The sequence below is a fragment of the Arabidopsis thaliana genome (assembly GCF_000001735.4).
Source record: "Arabidopsis thaliana chromosome 1 sequence".
Lineage (NCBI taxonomy): Eukaryota > Viridiplantae > Streptophyta > Magnoliopsida > Brassicales > Brassicaceae > Arabidopsis > Arabidopsis thaliana.
The window spans coordinates 13,323,018-13,343,882 of NC_003070.9; the positions used below are offsets into that span (position 1 = coordinate 13,323,018).

At 37.9% G+C, this 20,865-nt stretch overlaps 4 protein-coding genes and 2 pseudogenes across 7 annotated transcripts; 4 read left to right on the forward strand and 2 right to left on the reverse strand.

Moving 5' to 3' along the window:
* Positions 1-1,952: 1,952 nt before the first annotated feature.
* Positions 1,953-6,476, forward strand: AT1G35840 (annotated as a pseudogene; the record flags this gene model as incomplete). The annotated part of the gene is made up of 1 exon: positions 1,953-6,476.
* Positions 6,477-7,492: 1,016 nt separating this feature from the next.
* On the forward strand, positions 7,493-8,489 carry PUM17 (pumilio 17; the record flags this gene model as incomplete). Of its 2 annotated transcripts, NM_103284.1 has the most annotated exons (2): positions 7,493-7,711; positions 7,794-8,489. In NM_103284.1, the coding sequence occupies 2 exons, from the start codon at positions 7,493-7,495 to the stop codon at positions 8,487-8,489; spliced, it is 915 nt and encodes a 304-aa protein (NP_174820.1). The 2 variants fall into 2 exon arrangements, with proteins under 2 accessions (NP_174820.1, NP_001322916.1); NM_001333170.1 differs by lacking the exon at positions 7,493-7,711 and having other exon boundaries at positions 7,716-8,489.
* A 540-nt stretch (positions 8,490-9,029) lies between these two features.
* TOC75-I (translocon outer membrane complex 75-I) lies at positions 9,030-11,033 on the reverse strand (the record flags this gene model as incomplete). Its single annotated transcript, NM_103285.1, has 8 exons — positions 9,030-9,196; positions 9,269-9,367; positions 9,501-9,653; positions 9,870-10,041; positions 10,130-10,237; positions 10,343-10,554; positions 10,722-10,946; positions 10,970-11,033. The coding sequence occupies 8 exons, from the start codon at positions 11,031-11,033 to the stop codon at positions 9,030-9,032; spliced, it is 1,200 nt and encodes a 399-aa protein (NP_174821.1).
* Positions 11,034-12,239: 1,206 nt separating this feature from the next.
* AT1G35870 lies at positions 12,240-16,570 on the forward strand (annotated as a pseudogene; the record flags this gene model as incomplete). The annotated part of the gene is made up of 1 exon: positions 12,240-16,570.
* A 216-nt stretch (positions 16,571-16,786) lies between these two features.
* AT1G35880 (uncharacterized protein) lies at positions 16,787-18,211 on the reverse strand (the record flags this gene model as incomplete). Its single annotated transcript, NM_103286.2, has 2 exons — positions 16,787-17,431; positions 18,141-18,211. The coding sequence occupies 2 exons, from the start codon at positions 18,209-18,211 to the stop codon at positions 16,834-16,836; spliced, it is 669 nt and encodes a 222-aa protein (NP_174822.1). The 3' UTR covers positions 16,787-16,833.
* A 71-nt stretch (positions 18,212-18,282) lies between these two features.
* On the forward strand, positions 18,283-18,936 carry AT1G35890 (NAC (No Apical Meristem) domain transcriptional regulator superfamily protein; the record flags this gene model as incomplete). The annotated part of the gene is made up of 2 exons (NM_103287.1): positions 18,283-18,471; positions 18,610-18,936. The coding sequence occupies 2 exons, from the start codon at positions 18,283-18,285 to the stop codon at positions 18,934-18,936; spliced, it is 516 nt and encodes a 171-aa protein (NP_174823.1).
* Between the last annotated feature and the right edge of the window lie 1,929 nt (positions 18,937-20,865).

A 20,865-nucleotide genomic window follows, 5' to 3' on the forward strand; every position in this document is an offset into this window, starting at 1 on the left:
ATTAAAAAAAACTGTTTTTATATTGAAAATGTAAAACGAAACATTTTAAAATAAAATTTAGGATATACAGCAACACTTAATTTCAAAAAAAAAAATAGTAAATATTATTATTGTTTAACGAGTAGTAATAATTGTTAATTATTTCAAAAGTTTGGACATCTCTCTAATATGTAAATTCTTTTATATATATATATATATATATATATATATATATATACCATCGTTAACATGTTTGTTTATACTTATGGGTATTTATCTATACTATACGGAATTAGAAAGAAGAATACATGGTAAAAAACGAAAAAAGAGATTTATAACTTTATGTTGATTATTCATAAAGTATTTATAAGAAACACTATATATGACATGTTTATACTTGAATTTTAAGTTAATTAAATTTCCTTCAAATATGAAACACCATTTTTCTCTTTCAACTATCCTAAACTTTCACATTTCATTTTATATTAAGACTTTAAGAGAAATGATTTTGTTTTTTTACTTGATAGTTCATATAATTTTGTTTTAAATGCGGAGGGATATGCTTTGAACCCGGTCATTCACAATTATTTTGTGTAAAAAATAATAATTTTACGCATAGAATTTGAAAATCATTTCTAACAGCAGATGATGGCTCTTCAAAGCTGTGAATTGGCACATTGAAATGAAAACTCTCCAACTTACAGCTCCACATCTGCTACTGATTCTACAATTGGGCTGCTGGGCTTCTTACAGCTACTACTTTAGTAACTTATGTGGGCTGAACATAACATTTTGGATCTGGTTCAGTTACTCCATATTTTTATGTGGGTTTTCACTTGAAAACTAGGCGAGCAAGTCCATTGGGGGCACATGGAAGATTTTTTTTATCATGAATCCTTAACAAAATAAGGCAAAAATTAAATGAAAAATGTGATATAAGTTTGGGAAAAATGTTGTTTTATACTGAACATTCAAAAAGTAGCCAATCAATACGTAAATTCTAAAGTCGGTCAAATTAAACATGATAAAAACGTTGACCAGCCATTTTAACAAAAACAAAACGTTAACCTGGCCAAAATCACGAAACGTTAACTTGCATTAATAGATCCGATTAACCCCGTTAGCAGACGTTAATGAATTCTGTTAAAACCGAAAACGGCGTCGTTTTGTACTAAACGAAACAAAACAAAATCCCCAAATCGAAAACTCAATCCCTTAATCCCCAAAACAACATAACTTGTGTCGTTCTTCTTCTTAAGTAATTACTAAATTTTTGTTCTTTACCACATATTATTTAATTATTTCATGATAAATCCAAAAACAAAATGTCTTTTTCATTTCTGAAGAGTTGTATTTTTTTATCGCAACATTTAAAATGTTGATAGTTACTTTTTTTTTTTTATGTCTTTTCATCGTAACTTTTCGCTAACATTGTACTTTTTCGTTAGTACATTTTTATCGCAATTTCTCGTTTGTATTTTTGTCATTTTAAGATTGACGGTTATTTATTTTGGTAGTATCTTTTTTATCGCAACTTTTCGTTAATATATTAATAATTTTTTTTTTTCGCTAGTGTCGTTCCATCGTAACTTTCTATTCACATTGACGGTTATTTTTTCTTTTAGTGTCTTTTTATCGGTTTACTCTAAATGCTGTGATAAATCCTGCATTTAGTTCATGTTTTCGTTCCTTATAATGTGTGTTCTATTTGTATTAAACACAGCTTATTAAACCAAGCATAGAGATAAAGATGGTGGAGAATATAAAAGTATATATATACATATATATATATATATATATGTTAACACTTAGTTAAGAGTGTTTATGTAATTAGTTTTACCTTAATCACTTCTTAGTCTCTGTATATATATGTGTACTTTCCATTACTATGAATAATAAGAATTACTATTCTCTATATGGTATCAGAGCATAAACGCTCCTAACAAAACCTATTTTTTTTTTCAAGGCCGCCATCTTCACACCTCTCGCCATGGCTGCTCAAAACGATGCTATCCCTCTTAATTCAAACATAGTTCTTAATCAACATGATGAATGTCTCAACGCTCATAAGCAACAACTACCTCATGTGGAGCTTACAAGTTCACGCCCACCTTGACGGACATGGCCTTGATGGTCACCTCGACGGATCGATCAACATCCCTCCACCCACGATTACATCAAATGGTGTTATATCAGAGAATCTGCAGTTCACCAAGTATAAAAGCCAAGACAAGCTGATCTACTCTAATCTCATTGGAGAAATCTCAACAAATCTCCAACCCTTGGTGTCACGCACGACCACCGCCAATGAGATCTAGACCAAGCTCTCTGACACTTATGCGAAACCGAGTCGCATCCATCTCCAACAGATTAGAAGGCAAATCACAAGCTGGACAAAGGGAACAAAAACAATTGATGAGTACATGAATGGTCTCACGATACGATAGGATGAGATGGCCTTACTTAGCAGACCTGCATACCATGAAAATATCATTGAGAAGATCTTTATCGGGCTGCTAGAAGAATACAAGACTGTGATTGATCAAATTGAAGGCAGAGATCATCAGTTACAGAAGTTCATGAGAGATTACTGAATCATGAAGGGAGACTCCTCACTGTTGCTACACAACCAACCAATTTTCCAGTCTCTGCTCATGTTAACACAACAACAATAACAACCGCTACAACAACAATGGATGACGCTCTAACAACAACAACAACTCCAACTGGCAACCATCTCAGTCCCAAAACAACAGTCGTTCTGACACCCGTGTATCGAAGCCGTTCTTAGGCAAATGTCAGTTTTGAAGCCACAATGCTAGGCGATGCCCCCAACTCAATCACTTCAGTCCATGTCGTCTCTGTCTCTTACCAATCCGTTCAAGCCCTCGCAACCACGTGCCAATCTCGCAGTTGGTTCATCTTACGCGACCAACCCGTGGCTCCTTGACTCAAGTGCAACACACCATCTAACATCTGATCTCAACAACTTAGCTCTTCACCAGCCATACAATGGTGGTGATGATGTCATGATTGCGGATGGGTCGAACATGACCATCTCTCATACGAGTTCCACTCTCATTTCTAATCAAATTTGATCTTTACTTTTTGATAAAATATTGTGTGTGCTTAATATACAGATGAATCTTATATCTGTATATCGCCTTTGCAACACTAATCAAGTCTCTGTTGAATTTTTTCCAGCTTCATTTCAGGTGAAAGATCTCAGTACGAGGTCCCATTACTCCAATGGAGAACTAAAAATGAACTGTACGAATGACCGATGTCATCTCCTCAAGCTGTTGCGATGGTGTCGTCTGTTGGTCCAAAACCAACTCTCACATCTTGGCATTCAAGATTGGGACATCCTTCTTCTGTTTTGCATTCAATAATTTCTCAGTTTTCTCTACTCGTTTCTTCTTCTTCACAAAAACTTTTATCTTGTTCCGAATGCTCTATTAATAAAAGCCATAAATTACCTTTTACTAAAACCTTCATTGCCTCCACACGACCTCTTGAATATATATGTACCGATGTTTGGACATCACCAAACAATTACTTTGTCCTCATAGATCATTTCACTCGTTACTCTTGGTTATATCCTCTGCAACGCAAGTCTGATGTCAAAGAGGTTTTTATTGTATTCAAAAACCTCGTTGAAAACCGATTCCAATGCCGAATTGGTACCTTGTTCTAAGACAATGGAGGTGAATATATCGCACTTCGTAGCTTCCTCACAGCTCAAGGCATCTCACATCTTACCTCACTGCCACACACCCCGGAACACAACAGCCTCGCTAAACGCAAACATATGCATATCGTCGAGACATGCCTTACACTTATGTCAACGGCTTCTGATCCTCTCGCCTTTTGGCCCTATGCTTTTGCAACTACGATATATTTCATCAATCGCATGCCTACATCAGTCCTCTCTATGCAATCACTATTTGAGAAGCTATTTGGGACAACACCAAATTATGGGAAGCTTAGAGTGTTTGGCTGCCTCTGTTTCCCTTGATTACAACCGTATACAAGTAAAAAGCTTCAAGCTCTGTCTCAACGGTGTGTTTTCCTTGGTTACTCGACATCTCAAAGTGCATACTTTTGTTATGATCAAGCAACAAGATATATGTATGCATCACGACATGTTCAATTCGATGAAAAAATGTTTCCAGTCTGTCCAACGCTACACCTCATGGTGCAAGAAGAAACCGTCAATTCTGAATCTCCATCAGCACCTGTCGTCTCACCTATACAACCTGAAATACCAATTGGCCACACACCGGTTACATTGCCACCGTCGTAAGCTGAAACCCCGTCGTGAGCTGCTTCCTCGTCGTCACCTTCGTCTTCCTCGCGAAATGAAGAAGACAACCAAATCTTAGAAAATTTGGGCCCAACTCAAACAGGCCCAACAACCACTTCTCAGTTAAATCCGGCCCGAAAACAGCTCCTAGCCCACATCAACACAAGCCCGAATCAAAACAGAGAAGAAATGCTCACCTCGTCTTCTTCACGACAAATCAGAGAGACATCACTGTCGCTCAGCTCTCAAACTCCGGCCAGCTCAACGGGACCCTCACGCTCTGACCTTCACCTCTCTCCGTCGCCGAATACTTAGTTATCGTCTTCTTCCTCTAAAAACTCTTCTTCCTCATCTACCTCTTAGCCCACTACTCCACATAAAAATGGATTGACACCCACAATCCAGCAAATTCCTCCACGTATTGAGCCCAATGTTCCACCCCAACATGAGTTACGAGTCATAACTCAGCCACAACCACCAACAGATGCAACAACATCACACCAAGTCGTGTCTCATCAATCACATAACCAAAACGATCAACCTTCAGAAAATGTCCCCAACATGAAAACTTGAGCCAAAAATAACATAACCAAACCAATCCAAAAATTTAATCTCATTGTTTCAGGTCCACCATCGAAGGAACCTACAACAATCAAGCAAGCTCTCAAAGACCAAAACTGGAGTCGTGGGTGCTCATCCGAATTTGATGCTCTAACAATACACCAAACATGGGATTTGGTACCTCCAGCCTCTACACAAAACATCGTTGGATGTAAATGTGTCTTCACGACAAAATATTTCTCCAATGGCGTCTTGGAGAGATATAAAGTGCGCCTTGTTGCCAAGGTTTCCACCAACAATACTGGAAAGACTATGCTGAAACATTCAGTCCGGTAATTAAGTCCACAACCATCCGTCTTGTTCTCGATGTCGCAACTGCAAAAGCATGGCAACTTAAACAGTTGGATGTCAACAATGCTTTTCTCCAAGGCAAACTCACCGAAGAAGTATATATGTCACAACCACCTGGGTTTATTGACATTGATAGGCCCTCATACGTTTGCCGATTGAAGAAACCAATATATGGGCTTAAACAAGCACAAAGGGCATGGTATACGACTTTGAAACAATATTTACTATGTTCTGGCTTTGTCAACTCTGTGGCAAATACGTCGTTGTTCATACACACCTCAGGACATAACATCACATATGTCTTATTGTACGTTGACGACATTATTGTCACTAGGAACAACAACGTTGTGGTCAACAAATTTTTTTCCTCGTTTGTAGAACGCTTCTCGATCAAAGATCTGTCGGATCTCCATTCCTTTCTTGGAATCGAGGTAAACCAAATTGCCAAAGGTCTTCATCTTATGCAGCAAAAATACATCACAAATCTTCTTATTAAGCACAATATGCTTGACGCCAAACCAGTCACTACGCCATTACCAACCTCACCTCAACTCATACTTGACAGTGGTGATCCTCTCCCTAACGCTTCCCAATATCGTTCTATTGTCGGCAGCCTCCAATATATCTCCTTCACACGCACTGATATCTCCTTCGCTGTCAATAAATTATCACAGTTTGTCCATAAGCCAACACATGAACTCTTGCAGGCCGCGAAACGAGTACTCCGATATCTAGCTGGCACAATCACACAGAGTATATTTTTACATGCCTCCTCTCCCATGACTCTTCATGCATTTTTAGATGCAGATTGGACATGTGACACGAATGATAATATCTCCATAAATGGGTATATCATCTATCTTGGCTCTAACCCGATTTCTTGGTCCTCACGCAAACAACGAGGTGTTGCAAGATCTTCATTCGAGTCAGAATATTGAGCTGTTGCCAATTGTGCTGCGGAGGTACGATGGCTTTGTTCTTTACTCTATGAACTCAAAATTCCGTTGCCAATAGCTCCGGTTATCAATTGTGATAATATTGGAGCAACATATCTTTGTGTGAACCCGAGTTTCTATTCCCAGATGAAACACAATGCTCTCGATTATCACTTTGTACGAAATCAAATCCAAGATGGCTTGCTACAGATCTTTCATGTCTCTACCAACGTTCAATTGGCGGATACTCTAACCAAACCACTACCGAGAACACGTTTCCAACATGCATGTCGCAAGATTGGTGTTATTCAAGTACCTCCATCTTGAAGGGGTGTATAAGAGTATATATATATATATATATATATATATATGTTAACACTTAATTAAGGGTGTTTATGAAATTAGTTTTACTCTAATCACTTCTTAGTCTGTATATATATATATATGTACTTCCCATTACTATGAATAATAAGAATCATCATTCTCTATAGAGAACACACCGGATGATCCAAGACAGAGGAAACCAGACATTAGTAAGGCCAAAGAAGTGTTGGGCTGGGAGCCAAAGGTGAAGCTAAAAGAAGGACTTTCTCTCATGGAAGAAGATTTCCGAGCAAGACTTAACGTCCCAAGAAACTAAAACGCACAAGAAAACACAGACGCCGTTTTGAGTTCACGAGAGTTGTCAGCTGTTGAGTTATATGATGGTGCTATTATACTACAAAGTGGTGGGTTTTGGTTTGGTCTCATGTTCATATTGCTTTTGTTCGTAGAGAAATAAGTTGGGAATGTGTCCTTTAGTGAGGAATGACTCTTCTTTGTTTTTCAGTATATTGTGATATATTTTTTTGTGGTTTTAATGAAATTTGTTCACACTTAATTATCTCATGGAATTACAGTTAAAATTGTCTTACACTAACTAAAATATACACATTAACTAATATGAGTATTGTGTGTCACTATCAATTTTTTTTTAAAAGTATTTAGATGTGAATAAAGAAACCAAATCTAAATCGATAACATCGTGGCAAATTAAACAATAGTTTATAGACATAAAAGAAGAAAAAGGAAACATCGTGGTAATATTTGGATATTATTAGTTAGTTAGAAAATAAAGTAAAAAGGAAACTAGCGATATAGATTTTTATATTTGATTAAAAATCCTCTAGCGATATTACTAGATAAAATTTCCAATTCTTTTTGGGGAAAGTAATAACTAACTACTAGGAAACGAAAACCTCTAGTATTATATATACGCATCATAACGATACAACAACACTATCTCTCGCATTCTCCAAAATCACACAACAAAAATCTTCTTCTAACTTTTGAGAGTAATTCTGTAGATCGACGTAACACAATGACAAACATCAATCGCTTATCAATGTCGACAATGTTCAACGCTTTACACGAAATCCTGAATGAGGAGCCTTTGGCAATTCCTCCTCCTCCTTCACGTGGCGGCTATTCCTACTTCCACATCCGTACAACGGAGATGGATTTGCAAAGGATGTTCAACTTCATGACTGGAAGCGAAGATTTGAAAGACGACATCTCAGTATTAGACACGGGAATGCTTGTGGATGGCATCTTTTTTGACGTCTGACTCCGATTACTTCATGGTCATCACAAGAAACAAGAACGGTTCCAAAAGCCTACAGAAACTCATGAGGATGTCAGATGACATGGACGTCTTCTTCTTTGTGGCTATCATGCGCCTCTTCATCCATGTCATGATCGACAAATACGCCTCCTACGTGGCGATACAGGGGATGAGAATTTTTAAACAGGACAAGAGAGAGTTGATGTATGATCACATTCTTCGATACGCGCTTTTCCTGGCGCGTGACCAGTATGGTTGCATTGCGCTCAACGAAATCATAAAAGAGTTGGACGATCCTTACTATAGAGACGAGCTCATGGACATAGTCTCAAACAACGCTCTTTTGCTAAGCAACGATGCTTATGGCAACTTTGTGGTCCAACACGTGCTTAAACTACATGACTCCCGTTGCACGGGTAACATTGCTGATAAACTATGTGGCTACTGCGTTGAGCTCTCGTTTAAAAAGTATGGAAGCTACATCGTGGAGCGACTTTTGGAGGTGAGGGACATACCAATGGCAACAATTGTTCTGGATCTTTTAGCGTGCAAGACAGAGATGTTGATAAGGTTGGCGAGGAGCGAGAACGGGAATTTTGTGGTGTGCAAATTACTGGAATTAACAAATGACATTCTCACTGCTGATCTATTTTACAGTTTGGTGAATAAGCTCAGGCCTTATCGCTTTCTCTTGCATAGGTTTCCTGAAAGCAAGATTGTAGCCATCTTGGGCTCAATGCGTGTCCCAAACTAGTTAATGCTCGTTATGTTTTGAGTGTTCTATTTTTTCTTTATTTTTTTTTTAAATAAGGTTTGTTGATTAGTGAAAGTCTCTAGTAGAAGAAATTTGTCAATTTATTTTGGTTTTAAAGATCCAAATTTGATTCTAACTAATCAAACATAAAATATTGCAGCTTCTATCTATTTTACAGTTCAAAAATAGTATTACATGATATGTATATAGACGAACAAGTTACATAGTAAAAGTCTATTTCTTTATGATCAATTCTCAAATTTGTGTGGTAATTAGCAGAGACGAGTCGCCAACAAAAATAAACAAATAACAAATCTTGCATGAATAATAACCACAATCAAATAATTTACATAACCAATTATCTATAAGGAAGAGTATTGAGTTTATAAACTAATGTATATGTTAAGAGTCACAAAACTATAAAAAAAAAGAGGCCAATTCTTTTGCAATACATCAACTTAATCCTTAATATCTCTCTCCGAACTGAAGAGACAAAGCACCAGTTCCACAATTGTGATCTACATCATATTCAGCTCGTATTTAACCAAGTTTCATACCCACACCATAAGATGAACCATGTCCCTCTCTTCTGAAAGCCGCGGTCGGATTCCCTTTCATATCCTTTGAGCTTCCCAAATCGTTTCCATGCTCAGCAAATGCATACCCTTGTGTATTCTTCACATTTACTCTAAGCTCAGCACCAACCTCTACAATTTTAACACCAAAAGTCACTATGAAAATTAGTTTTAAAACGATTTGAATAAGTTTAGGAATCATACTTAGCTCGACAATGTTTCTAGCTGCACCAAGCTCTCCCTTAGTGTAGCGAACATAGTTAGGACCTCCAAGAGAAAAAGCATCATAGCCTGGTAGATCACCTACACATCATAGCATGGAAAACTAGACCTGGTGGTTGCGGTTTACCGGGACCTTCTTCTAATTGCCTCAGAGGAATGAATTTTTTTAAGGTTAGTTGGTGGCGGTTGAAGAGTGGAGAATTGCTTCCTATACCTAAGCATTGATCCACCTGGATGATCTTCCTCTCTCCAACAATAGCTCCATTCACAAACTTAGTGTTGTCTTGTGTTATGTTACCTTGTAGAAATGCTACACGATCGATGCCCATACCACTGAGAGTTGTTGGAGATCCATTAACATTGATTGCTCCATTAGGTAATAAAACCTTACTTTTTGAAGAGATTTCCCGTTTTCATCTCTAGTTGTTATCTCTTCCAACACAACTCCATATGTTAATTTACTCTGACGTGTGAAGTCATGTGCGTAAAACAAACAACCTAGATTGTTTAGATGCTTGTGGGAGAAGAAAAAAAGTTAATCATGAGGGACTTAGTAATTACCTCAGTTATAGTGCTTTCACACCAGCTCGATCCATCAAGATTGGTGCCACTGCTTCCTCAAATCCAGGTCCTCCAGTGAGTACTGAGCTAAGTTTACTACTGTTGAAGATGCTTGTTTTGAAGGTACGGTTTCTAGGATTGGAAACACCGTCTAGATATGGATGTACATACTCAAGCTTAAACGAAAGATCATCCTGCGGGAAAAACCAAGTTATATATGGAAGTTATCAGACCACAATTTGAAAGAGATATGTATAAGAAGCATATAAAAACTAAGTGTACCTCAGGATTCAAGAAGTTACTAGTGGCTATTGAACCTATAAGAGATCGATTAAGACCCTTGATGTTTGGATGTTCGAAAGAAATAGTCCCGCTTGGCTGAGAAGAAGCCTAAAAACGCAAGATAAACTATAGACATATAGAAAATTCAGTGGAAATTAAAAATTTTAAAAGTTCCAAGTTTAGTAGACAATGAACATATACAACAACACAAACCAATGAAGGATATCCTCCGGGATCAGGAACAATACTCCGATCTGCACTACCTTCTACTGATTTTTGATCTGTCTCTTGAAGCTTGACCTCAACAATTACACCTCCTTCCCTTTTCTCATTTGGAATTGGCATGATCTCGATATTTGAGAACAAGCCTAAAGAGTGAATGTTCCTAACAGCTTCGTGCACAACTTTTATGTTGAGCACATGACCTGGACGTAACTGTTAACCAACAAAACATATATTCTTTTCAAAAGTTACATCTCTCATCTGAATCCTCTAAAGCAAGTTCTTGATTTCAACTCAAGATACCTTGAGCTCTCAAGAGACATTACATGTCTTGGAATTTGTATGCGCACGACAAGAATTTGTGTGTTACCTTCAGCTACATTACCAAGCTTATCTTGAAACTGAATAACCAACTGAGTTATGTCTCCTTCCATAACTTCAAAAATAAGTTCCTTACTGTTCAAGTTACCAAAACTCACAACATTAGCAAAACTATACCCTTGGTCTGGGTACCATTTAAGAACTCGTTCCTTAACCTTATGCAAAAGCCTCGCACTTAAACTCCTTGATCTCTTAGCATATGCATTGCCTCTCGCTGAATCGATCCCGAAAGCAAACAAGGCCTAGCCTTCTCAATCCTCTGCTTGTATTCCTTCTCCTGACTTCCCAAGTACTCAATCATCTTTTTTTCTGTCATGACTGAATCAATCTTTACCGGTTTAGGTTGTGCAATTAACCCTACATTTATGCATTGGAATCTCTCTATGGCTTGTCAAATGCTCTCTGCAAAAGAGATTGTAACAACTAGGGTTCCGTCAGGCTTTGTCTTCCCTTCGAAATCAACTTTCTCAAACCATCCACAAGTAGCTAGGGTTTCTAACTCCTTATATAACTGAGCTTTATTGTAATTTTCTCCTTCTTAAATCGATACCATCTCGTAGAAAGCTTTATTGTAATTTTCTCCTTCTTAAATCGATACCATCTCGAAGAAAGAATCCTCTGTTTCAACGGTGGCTTTTCTCTGCCGATCAAAAACGATAATATCTGAGATTTTGTACTTTTTAAACCCAGTTAGCTTGTTTAACTGTACAACAATGTGATAGGCTCAGGGTGCCTCTGGCTTGTGTGAGAAGAAGACTAAGGACATGCGAAAGAAAGGCAAGAAAGTTAGAGAACTTCTTCAGAAAGGTGTTATATAAAAGTGGCTAAGTCTCAGTAAGTCTCTGAATGAGGTAGAGTGTTTGCTTCTATTCTAATAAGTCTCACATCACAAAGTGTTGCGTTTTGAACTTGTAAGGGGTCTTACATTTAAGGGTTTTAGTGGGGGTTTGCTATTTAAAGGAAAGTTTCCCTTTAGCGTTACTTTACCAAAAACATTTACAATCAATATAAACTTCTTCTCTCATCTTACTCTCCGCCGTTTCCGGCGCATTTCTCTATTTCCCTCTCTTATTTCTTAAGTTTCAGTTTGGTTAAGCTCCCAAGCTTAACATTGGTGCTTTCCTTGAGAGCTAACAATGGCTCCAGAAGATCCAAAGGCCGTTGGTCCCGAGTCAAGGTTCTGAATCGCCAGGACTAAGTTCAGTTCACCTCCTCCCGTTGAGATTCCTTCGCCTACTCTACCCCTCAAAGTTCGCGTTACCAACCAAGAGAAAGAGATGACTGTGATTAGAGAAAGGGTTCAACAGCTCCTGAGATTTCAGATCTATGGTCAAACAAGAGATGGAAGAGAGTCAACACCTCTCTCCTTCTTAAGCCCCTGTCCTGCTCCTTAGTTTCCAGGAACGCCGCTACCCATCGCTGAGAGACAGAACAGAGACATCTTGCGCCCTTGTCCTACACCGGTAACACAGTCTAGGCCACAACACATGCACTTTAACACCCCACCTCCAGAACAAGTGTATCCGCAACTACCCCCAAGAGCAGATTTGACAGTTACCAACTTGGAGTTATCTAACTATGAAGGTGGTAACCCAGATGACTGGTTATTCAGATTCGAGCAGTGTTTTTAAACCCACAACGTTCGTGAAGAGGAAAAACTTGCAAAGGTAATCTCTTCTTTAACTGGAGATTCAATAACTTGGTGGAGATGTTCTAACGATAGGGAAAAGATATACTCTTGGAAGGATTTTCAGGATAAGTTTAAGGTTAGGTTTAGGCCAAGTACGAGAAGTTCTACTATGGATCATTTGCTAAATATCCGGCAGACGAGTACTGTTAATGAGTACAGAGGCAGGTTTGAAGAGCTCATTGTTGAGTTACCTCATGTGACTGCAGATTTACTTGAATCTGCTTTTCTGAATGGGTTGAGGAAACACTTAAAAGATCAAGTAGTGAGATACAGACCAGTAGACCTCATGGACATTGTAGAGATAACACGAATGATTGAATCTCAGGACAGAGACAACACTAGCTATCAAGTCCGTCAACAAAACCGACCTTCTACTGCAACCACACAACCTTAAACTACTGTGAGGGCTTATGACAAGGTGTTGTCAAAGAGTCCTATGGAACCCTATAAGGATACTAACCCTACTTCAGGGAGTGGTATTACGAACATTGGAGAGGTAAGGAACTCCAATCCTTGCCGTTATTGTGAAGACAAATGGTTCCCTAGTCATAGGTGTAGGCATCTAGACTGAAGAGTCTGAATGTTATTGAAGAAAAGGAAGAGAGTCCCCTCATTGAAGAGCTAGCAGAGCCCTTAACACCAGAAGAAGGTGAAGCAGATGAAGAGTTACATATACTCTCTTTGGGTTCCTTGTCTGATCTTTCCAGAGGTAAATCGATGAAGATCAGAGACTATATCGGAAGTACCAGTGTAGTGGTGCTCATTGATTCTGGTGCTACCAGCTGCTTTGTTAATGAGAGATTGGTCAGGCTGAAGATTGGCGCATTATAGAGACTAGGGGATTTGGAGTCAAAGTTGGTGGGGGAAACGTGATAAGAAGTAGTGGAAAGATAGCCGATGCACCAATAGAGATTCAAGGAATAGAATTCATTGAAGATTTCTTGTTGTTTGATTTAGGTGATCTTGACGTGGTCCTAGGATTCTCTAGGTTGGCAAGGCTAGGTGACAGGAGGGCTAACTGGGGAAAGCTCAGACTTAGTTGGCATATTGGTAATACTTGGGTGACTATACATGGCGACCCTGAAATGTGTAGAGAACAAGTGTCATTCAGGTTCATGGAGAGAGTCATAAGATACACTGGTGTGGCTTACTTTCTGGAATTATCCGTTCTGTTTGATCACAATGAACCACAAGACTTGTCGACCGTTGTGCATGCTATGAAGACAGTCATGGAAAGTTATGAGTCTGTGTTTCAAATGCCAAACCAATTACCACCCGCTAGAAACAGAGAACACGCTATAACTGTGCAAGAGGGTACTTCTCCTATTAACCTCCGACCCTATAGGCACTCATTTAGACATAAAAATGAGATTGAGAAGTTGGTCAAGGAGATGCTTGATTCACAGATCATCTGCCCGAGTATCAGTCCATATTCAAGTCCAGTGTTGCTGGTAAAGAAGAAAGATGGTGGTTGGCGCTTTTTAGTGGATTACAGGGCTCTTAACAAGGTCACTATACCAGATAGGTACCCTATTCCGGTTAAAGAGGAGATTCTCGATGAATTTAAAGGTGTTGATGTGTTCTCCAATCTAGATTTAAAGTCGAGATATCACCATATACGTATGAAAGCAAGTGACGTTGAGAAGACAGCCTTTAAAACCCACCAAGGCCATTGCAAATTTTTGGTTATGCCCTTCGAGCTAACTAGTGCTCCCTCAACATTTCAGAGCATCATGAATGATTTGTTTCGACCCTATTTAAGGAAATTCATGCTGGTGTTCTTCGATGACATCTTGATTTACAGTTAGGACATGGAGATTCACGTGAAGCATCTTGAGATAGTTCTACAACTACTACAGTTACACAAGTTTTTCGTGAATGCTAAGAAATGTGTATTTGGGAGTAGCAAGATAGCGTTTTTGGGACACATTATATCATCACAAGGAATGGAGGCGGATCCTGAGAAGATAGAAGTTATGGTTAATTAGCCTCAGCCAAAATCTGTTACAGAACTAAGAGGGTTTTTGGGTTTAACTGGCTACTACAAAATGTTTGTCAAGAGTTATGGGCTCATAGCAAGACCCCTCATAGATCTCTTGAAGAAAGATGGCTTTAAATGGGAGGACAAGGCGACTCAAGCTTTCAACAAGCTAAAAGAGGTCGTCACTCAGCTGCCTGTGCTAGTACTACCCGATTTCCAGAAGGAGTTTACAGTAGAGACTAATGCCTCATGTACTGAGATAGGGGTTCTGCTTTTTCAGGACAAAAGACCCATCGCTTTCCTCAGCCAGGCATCGATTAGATCCGTCTACAAGAGAGAGCTACTAGCAATAGTGATGGCTATAACCAAGTGGAAGCATTACTTAACAGGTAATGAGTTTGTCATTAAAACAGACCAAAGGAGTCTAAGACACTAGTTAGATCAGAAAGCAGTTTCTACGATTCAACAGAGATGGGCTTTTAAACTAGTAGGACTGAAGTACAGAATCGAATATAAGCCAAGTGTGGACAACAAAGTAGCTGATGCTCTATCCAGGAAATCTCAAACGGAAGAGTTTATTCAACTCACGCTGAAGGCTCCACAGTCTTTGGATATTTCTGCTTTGAAAGAAGAAGTTAAGGCAGATCCAGAGTTAAACAAGATCATTGTAGAGATTGAAAATAATTTGTAGAAGAGTGGGGATTACAGTGTGAGAGAAGGGTTGTTATACAGAAAAGGACGATTAGTCATTCCTAAAGGATCTCCTTTCATTCCAAAGCTATTACAAGAATTCCACACCAGTCCATGGGTGGTCACGAAGGAGCTCTGAAGACCTTTAAGAGACTAACAAGTGAAGTTTATTGGCGAGGAATGAGAAAAAAGGTAGTGAAGTTTATCAAGGACTGCCAAATTTGCCAAGAAAACAAGTATTTCACGCTCTCACCCGCTAGTTTACTTTCACCATTACCCATTCCTCAACAGAAATTGGTCTGATATCAGTCTGGATTTCGTCGAGGGTTTACTAAGAACAAAAGGGTTCAATGCTATATTGGTGGTGGTGGACAGATTGAGTAAATATGGGCATTTCATAGCCTTGAAGCATCCTTTCACGGCCAAGTCTGTAGCTGAAGTGTTCATTAGAGAGGTTGTTAGACTGCACAGATTTCCTGCTACTATGGTATCAAATCGGGATAAGGTCTTCTTAAGTCACTTCTGGACAGAACTCTTCAAGATACAAGGTACATCTCTCCAAAAAAGCACTGCTTACCACCCTCAAACAGATGGGTAGCCAGAGGTGGTAAACAGGTGTCTAAAGTCATACTTAAGATGCTTTGCGGGAAGGAGACCAACTTCGTGGATACAGTAGTTGCCTTGGGCTGAGTATTGGTACAACATGTCTTATCATTCGTCAACCAAGACCACACCTTTCATGGCAGTTTATGGTAGAGATCTGCCACCTATGTTGAGATACGATGATGTACCTACTCCCAATGCTAACTTGGATGAGCTTCTTAAAGACAGGGATGGAATTCTGAATGAGTTAAAGGAGAATCTTAAGTCAGCCCAGAACAGAATGAGTAAGTCAGCAAACAAGCACAGAAGAGATGTGGTATTGGAGATAGACGACTAGGTTTATTTGAAGTTAAGGCCGTACAGGCAGAATTCATTGGTCCACAGGAAAAATGAGAAGCTTTCACCAAGATACTATGGTCCTTACCAAGTTGTCAGCAGGATTGGGAGAGTCGCTTACAAACTCAAGCTGCCGGAACACAGTCAGATACACCCAGTATTCCATGTTTCTCAGCTTAAGCTAGTTGTTCCCGCAACTTACACGCCTCAAGAGTTACCTCAGGTATTGACTCCGTCTCTAGAATGGGCAACAGAAACGGAAAAACTTCTAGATATCAGGAAGACAACGAATGGAGATGGAGCTGAGATACTAGTGCAGTGGAAAGGGCTCCCTGCAACAGAATCTACTTGGGAGCCATTGGTCAGTTTTGCGAAACAATTCCCAAAATTCAACCTTGAGGACAAGCTCGATCTTCTTCGGGGGAGCATTGATAGGCTCAGGGTGCCTCTAGCTTGTGTGAGAAGAAGACTAAGGACAAGCGGAAGAACGGAGAGGAAGTTAGAGAAGTTCTTCACAAAGGTGTTATACAAAAGTGGCTAAGTCTCAGTAAGTCTCTGAATGAGCTAAAGGCTTTGCTTCTATTCCAATAAGTCTCACATGATAAAGTGTTGCGTTTTGAACTTGTAACAGGTTTTACTTTAAAGGTTTTAGTGAGGGTTTGCTATTTAAGAAAGTTTCCCTTTAGAGTTACTTTACCAAAAACATTTACAATCAATATAAACTTCTTCTCTCATCTTACTCTCCGCCGTTTCCGGCGCATATCTATATTTTCCTCTCTTATTTCTTAAGTTTCAGTTCGGTTAAGCTCCCAAGCTTAACACAATGTTCGCTGGTAAACCGTAAGAATCCCAATCATGTGAGTGTTCTTCGTTGGCGATAGCCACTGGTATTGCCAGAGCAAACAATCCCCTCCAAAATCCGCCATCTCCTCCTCCACCAAATTTCCCTCCTCCTCCACCCAAATTCCCTCCTCCTCCGCCACCATTTAGAATCGAGGCAAGAGAAAAGAGTCGTAGAAGAAACACATATGCGGAGGAAGAAACAGTAGTGACGACGAGAGATATCGCAAGTGGCTTACGGAGATTAACATTGGACGAATCTTTCGGCTTAGCGGAGGACGCAGAGACGATAAAAGATTTCGCAAATGAGTTAAGGAGAAATTTTTTGGATGAAGGCTCAATCTTCTTCCGATAATGTAAGTTTGCTGAGCAAGTTAAGGATTTGAAGCGAGGGGAAGAAGATGCGATGAAATGAAGTTTGGGAGAAGAAGATAGAGGGTTATATTGACGGTGAGAAGAGAGATAAGAAGAAGCGGTAGTGTAAGCTATAGGCCCGCGATAAGCTGGCCGTTGAGGGCGATTGTGGGCATGACGGAGAGGAGAAAGAAAAAGGTTTTGACTTGCAGACAAAGCTAGAAACTTTTTGTTTTCGGTAGACTTGTCTTTAATTGTATAGTAGTATTAAATGGTTTATACCACTTTTGCGATACATACATATATGTGTTCGGCCATATTTTTTGAAAATGGGCCTGAGTTGATCTCTTAACATCATATTTGATCTACTTATAGTGAAACAATTCTTTATGTTTTTTTGCCAAACTAACAAATACTAATATTTAATCAGGTTCTGTTTGTGGCATAGGTTGATCATATAATGTTTTTTTATTTTATAAAATTATGTTTAATATAAGTAATGTATGGAAGGGATAATAGTTTTGTTTTTTTTTCTTTAACGGTATTGTAGTTTAGTTAGATTTAGTGGATCATATAATGCTTTTGTTATTTTATAAAATTATATTTGAAATAAGTAATGTATGGAAGGCATAATAGTTTAACTTTTTTTTGTCTTCAACGGCATGATAGTTTAGTTAGATTTATAATTTTCTTGAACTGATTTGGATATAGTTTAAAGGTATTTTTTATTTTATTTTGGGATCATTTATTTTCTAATTGCTAAAATATTAAAAACGAATTTCTTAGTAGGATTAGGTTTTAAGAAATAATATTTTCATGGGATATACACAAAATGTTTTGCAAAAAAAAAAAAAAAGAGAATCCCAACCACTATATATACACAATCAATAAGCTCTCAGCTGCTCACCATAAACCTAATCCTTGAAAACCAAAAATGTGTCGATAGAGTACTTCGAAGAAGACGAAGGGATTCACTTTGATCCATCGTACCCATAAGTCATCAACGAGTATCTTAAAAAGAAGCTAAGAGGTGAAGAATGTGGAGGCTTTGTAGTGATGAAGGACGTTTATGCCAAGGAGCCATGGTTGCTGGACCATTCCAACGATCCTTTTTTCAAGGAAGACGAGTGGTACTACTTCTCGGCAAGGACTCAGATCTCCGAGAAAAAGATTGGACATGGTAACTACTCGAAGCGGAAGATCACCAGAGACGACAACGATGGCATCGACCGAGGGAAGTGGAGGGTGAATAGGAAAGAACATATCATCGACAAGGGGGCTATCATTGGATCAAGAAAAACCTAACTTATAAGAGCAGCAAAAGAAACAAGAAGCAGAAGAGAGAAGGCGATTGCGGCTGGATTATGGATGAGTTTGTGGTAGTGGACCCGGAGGAAGAAGATAAGTTTGAGGATAGTCGTCTGGAAGATTCAGAAGTATAAGAAGTCCAAGAAGGACAAGAAGGATCATCAGCATGAAGCATCTTCTTCCTCTAAGCCGCAGCCGATCAAGAAAAAGAAGTCCAAGAAGGATCATCATGACGAAGCTTCTACTTCTTACTTGGAGCAGCAGCCTATCAATATTGAGTGTGAGTCTCTTCTAGCTGCTTATTTGGAACAGGAGCAGCCACTGCTATGGGATGTTCCGAACAAATCATCATCTTCTTGCTCTGTTGCGGAAACAGAAAGCAGAATGGAGAAGGAGACATGATTCACCAAACAGACGCACTCGCAACAAAGAAGAATGAACAGGCTGATGCCATGGATCAACCAATATCCGTTGCTCCGGTAGAATACCCTTTGATGGAAGAATTATTAGCTGAGTACAGTGAGTGATACGAGTCAGTTCCAGAACTTACTTGATCAATATGAACCTCTCTACAACTCTACCTTCATAAACCGTTCAACGTGTTCTTATTTGAATAGCTCTTGGATAATTTTGTGTTCTCATTATTGAACATTACATTTTTTCAGCAAATAAAAATGTACATTCTTTCTAGAATTAATTACTCAGATAGCATAGAAAATATGTTTATTCCTAGAATATCATACATATTTTTTTTAATAGTTCATATGTTTTGAGTACTTGTATAAATACAGTTAACACCCTTGATTATTATTTTTTTAATTAAAATTTTTTAATTCGTTTTCACTTAAAAATAATAAATAAAAATTTGATTATCTATATCATTAACCCAAATCCAAAAAAGCTTTTAGATCTAATAATCTCCAACATGGACGTAGATCTTCAGATCTATGGAATTTTACATGATTCGTTACAGGTTTGAGTTAAATCAAGAATAGCTACTCTTTTACTTTGATTTTACATGTCTCTCGTTTAGTCTTCCTCTCAATGGATCTATTTGGAAACATTTCTACTTCTATCTATGTTTTGATTCATACGGTTTAGTCTTCCTCTCAATGGATCTATTTGGAGACATTTCTACTTCTATCTACTCCTATGTATCCCTCAAACATATTCTTATTTTTCTTAATTTGATTGTTGATATTTGACCAATAAATTTCATATTGTCTTCCCCAAAAATGTATTATAAATCAGCCGTAAAGTAGGCATGACCAAGGTTACGGTTATTACGGTTACGGTTTATTAACCACCGGTTATGGTTATAATTTTTTTTTAACCTTAACCTTAACCGTTATATATACGGTTAAAACGGTTACGGTTAAAACGGTTACGGTTAAATACGGTTATGGTTAAATACGGTTACGGTTATTTGATAATTATGATACATATAACATATGAGACAAAATATTATATTTTTTAATCTTTATAATTAAGTAAATAAATAAATAGTGATATATCAAATAATATTTATTTTACGTGATTATGTGTTTCAAATATTTATAGTGAATCAGCTATCTATTTTTCTTAAATAAACCAATGAATAAACAAATTAATGGTCATAATTATAATGATTGAATTAATTACATTTTCCAAACAAAAACAATATTTAAGAGAAGATGTTGTGATTATAAATAATAATAGAGTATAAATAATAATAATATGAACTACTTATGATTTGATTTATGGTAAAAAGAGTAGTGGAGTAACTACGATCGTAGTAGTGGGCATATTAAACGATTTAAGTTACTATTTTAGTGATAATTATTTATTTAGAATTCTACACAATTATAACTATATTTTTAAGGTTTTAACAATACGGTTAACCGCGCGGTAGTCAGAAAATGTAGGCGTGAGAACTCATTGGTTGGATAAAATATAAAACACAAAACACAACTTATCGTTTGTCGAAAGTTCCTTAATATGAAGAAGGGTTTACTTTGTTCTTAGGACAAAACCAAGCCTTAAAGTCGTAAAACTGAAACAAGCATATCTTGGTGTCTATAACACATGTATATAGGTCGGCCTTTACATTTTTGTTTGGGGTAAACTACAGAAAATTTGAATGCTTCCAAGTGTATATTATAAACTACTAAAATACGGTTGATACAAAGAAACATATAACCATAGTTGTTAGTGATATATGAAGAAGTTAAAGAATGATATATCATATATCCATTTAAGAAGAACCTTTGAAATATTAACTTATTGAAAAGTGCCTTTGAAAGATTAACTTAGTTTTGCTAACTTATAATGGCAATTGGCAAAAAAATGTGA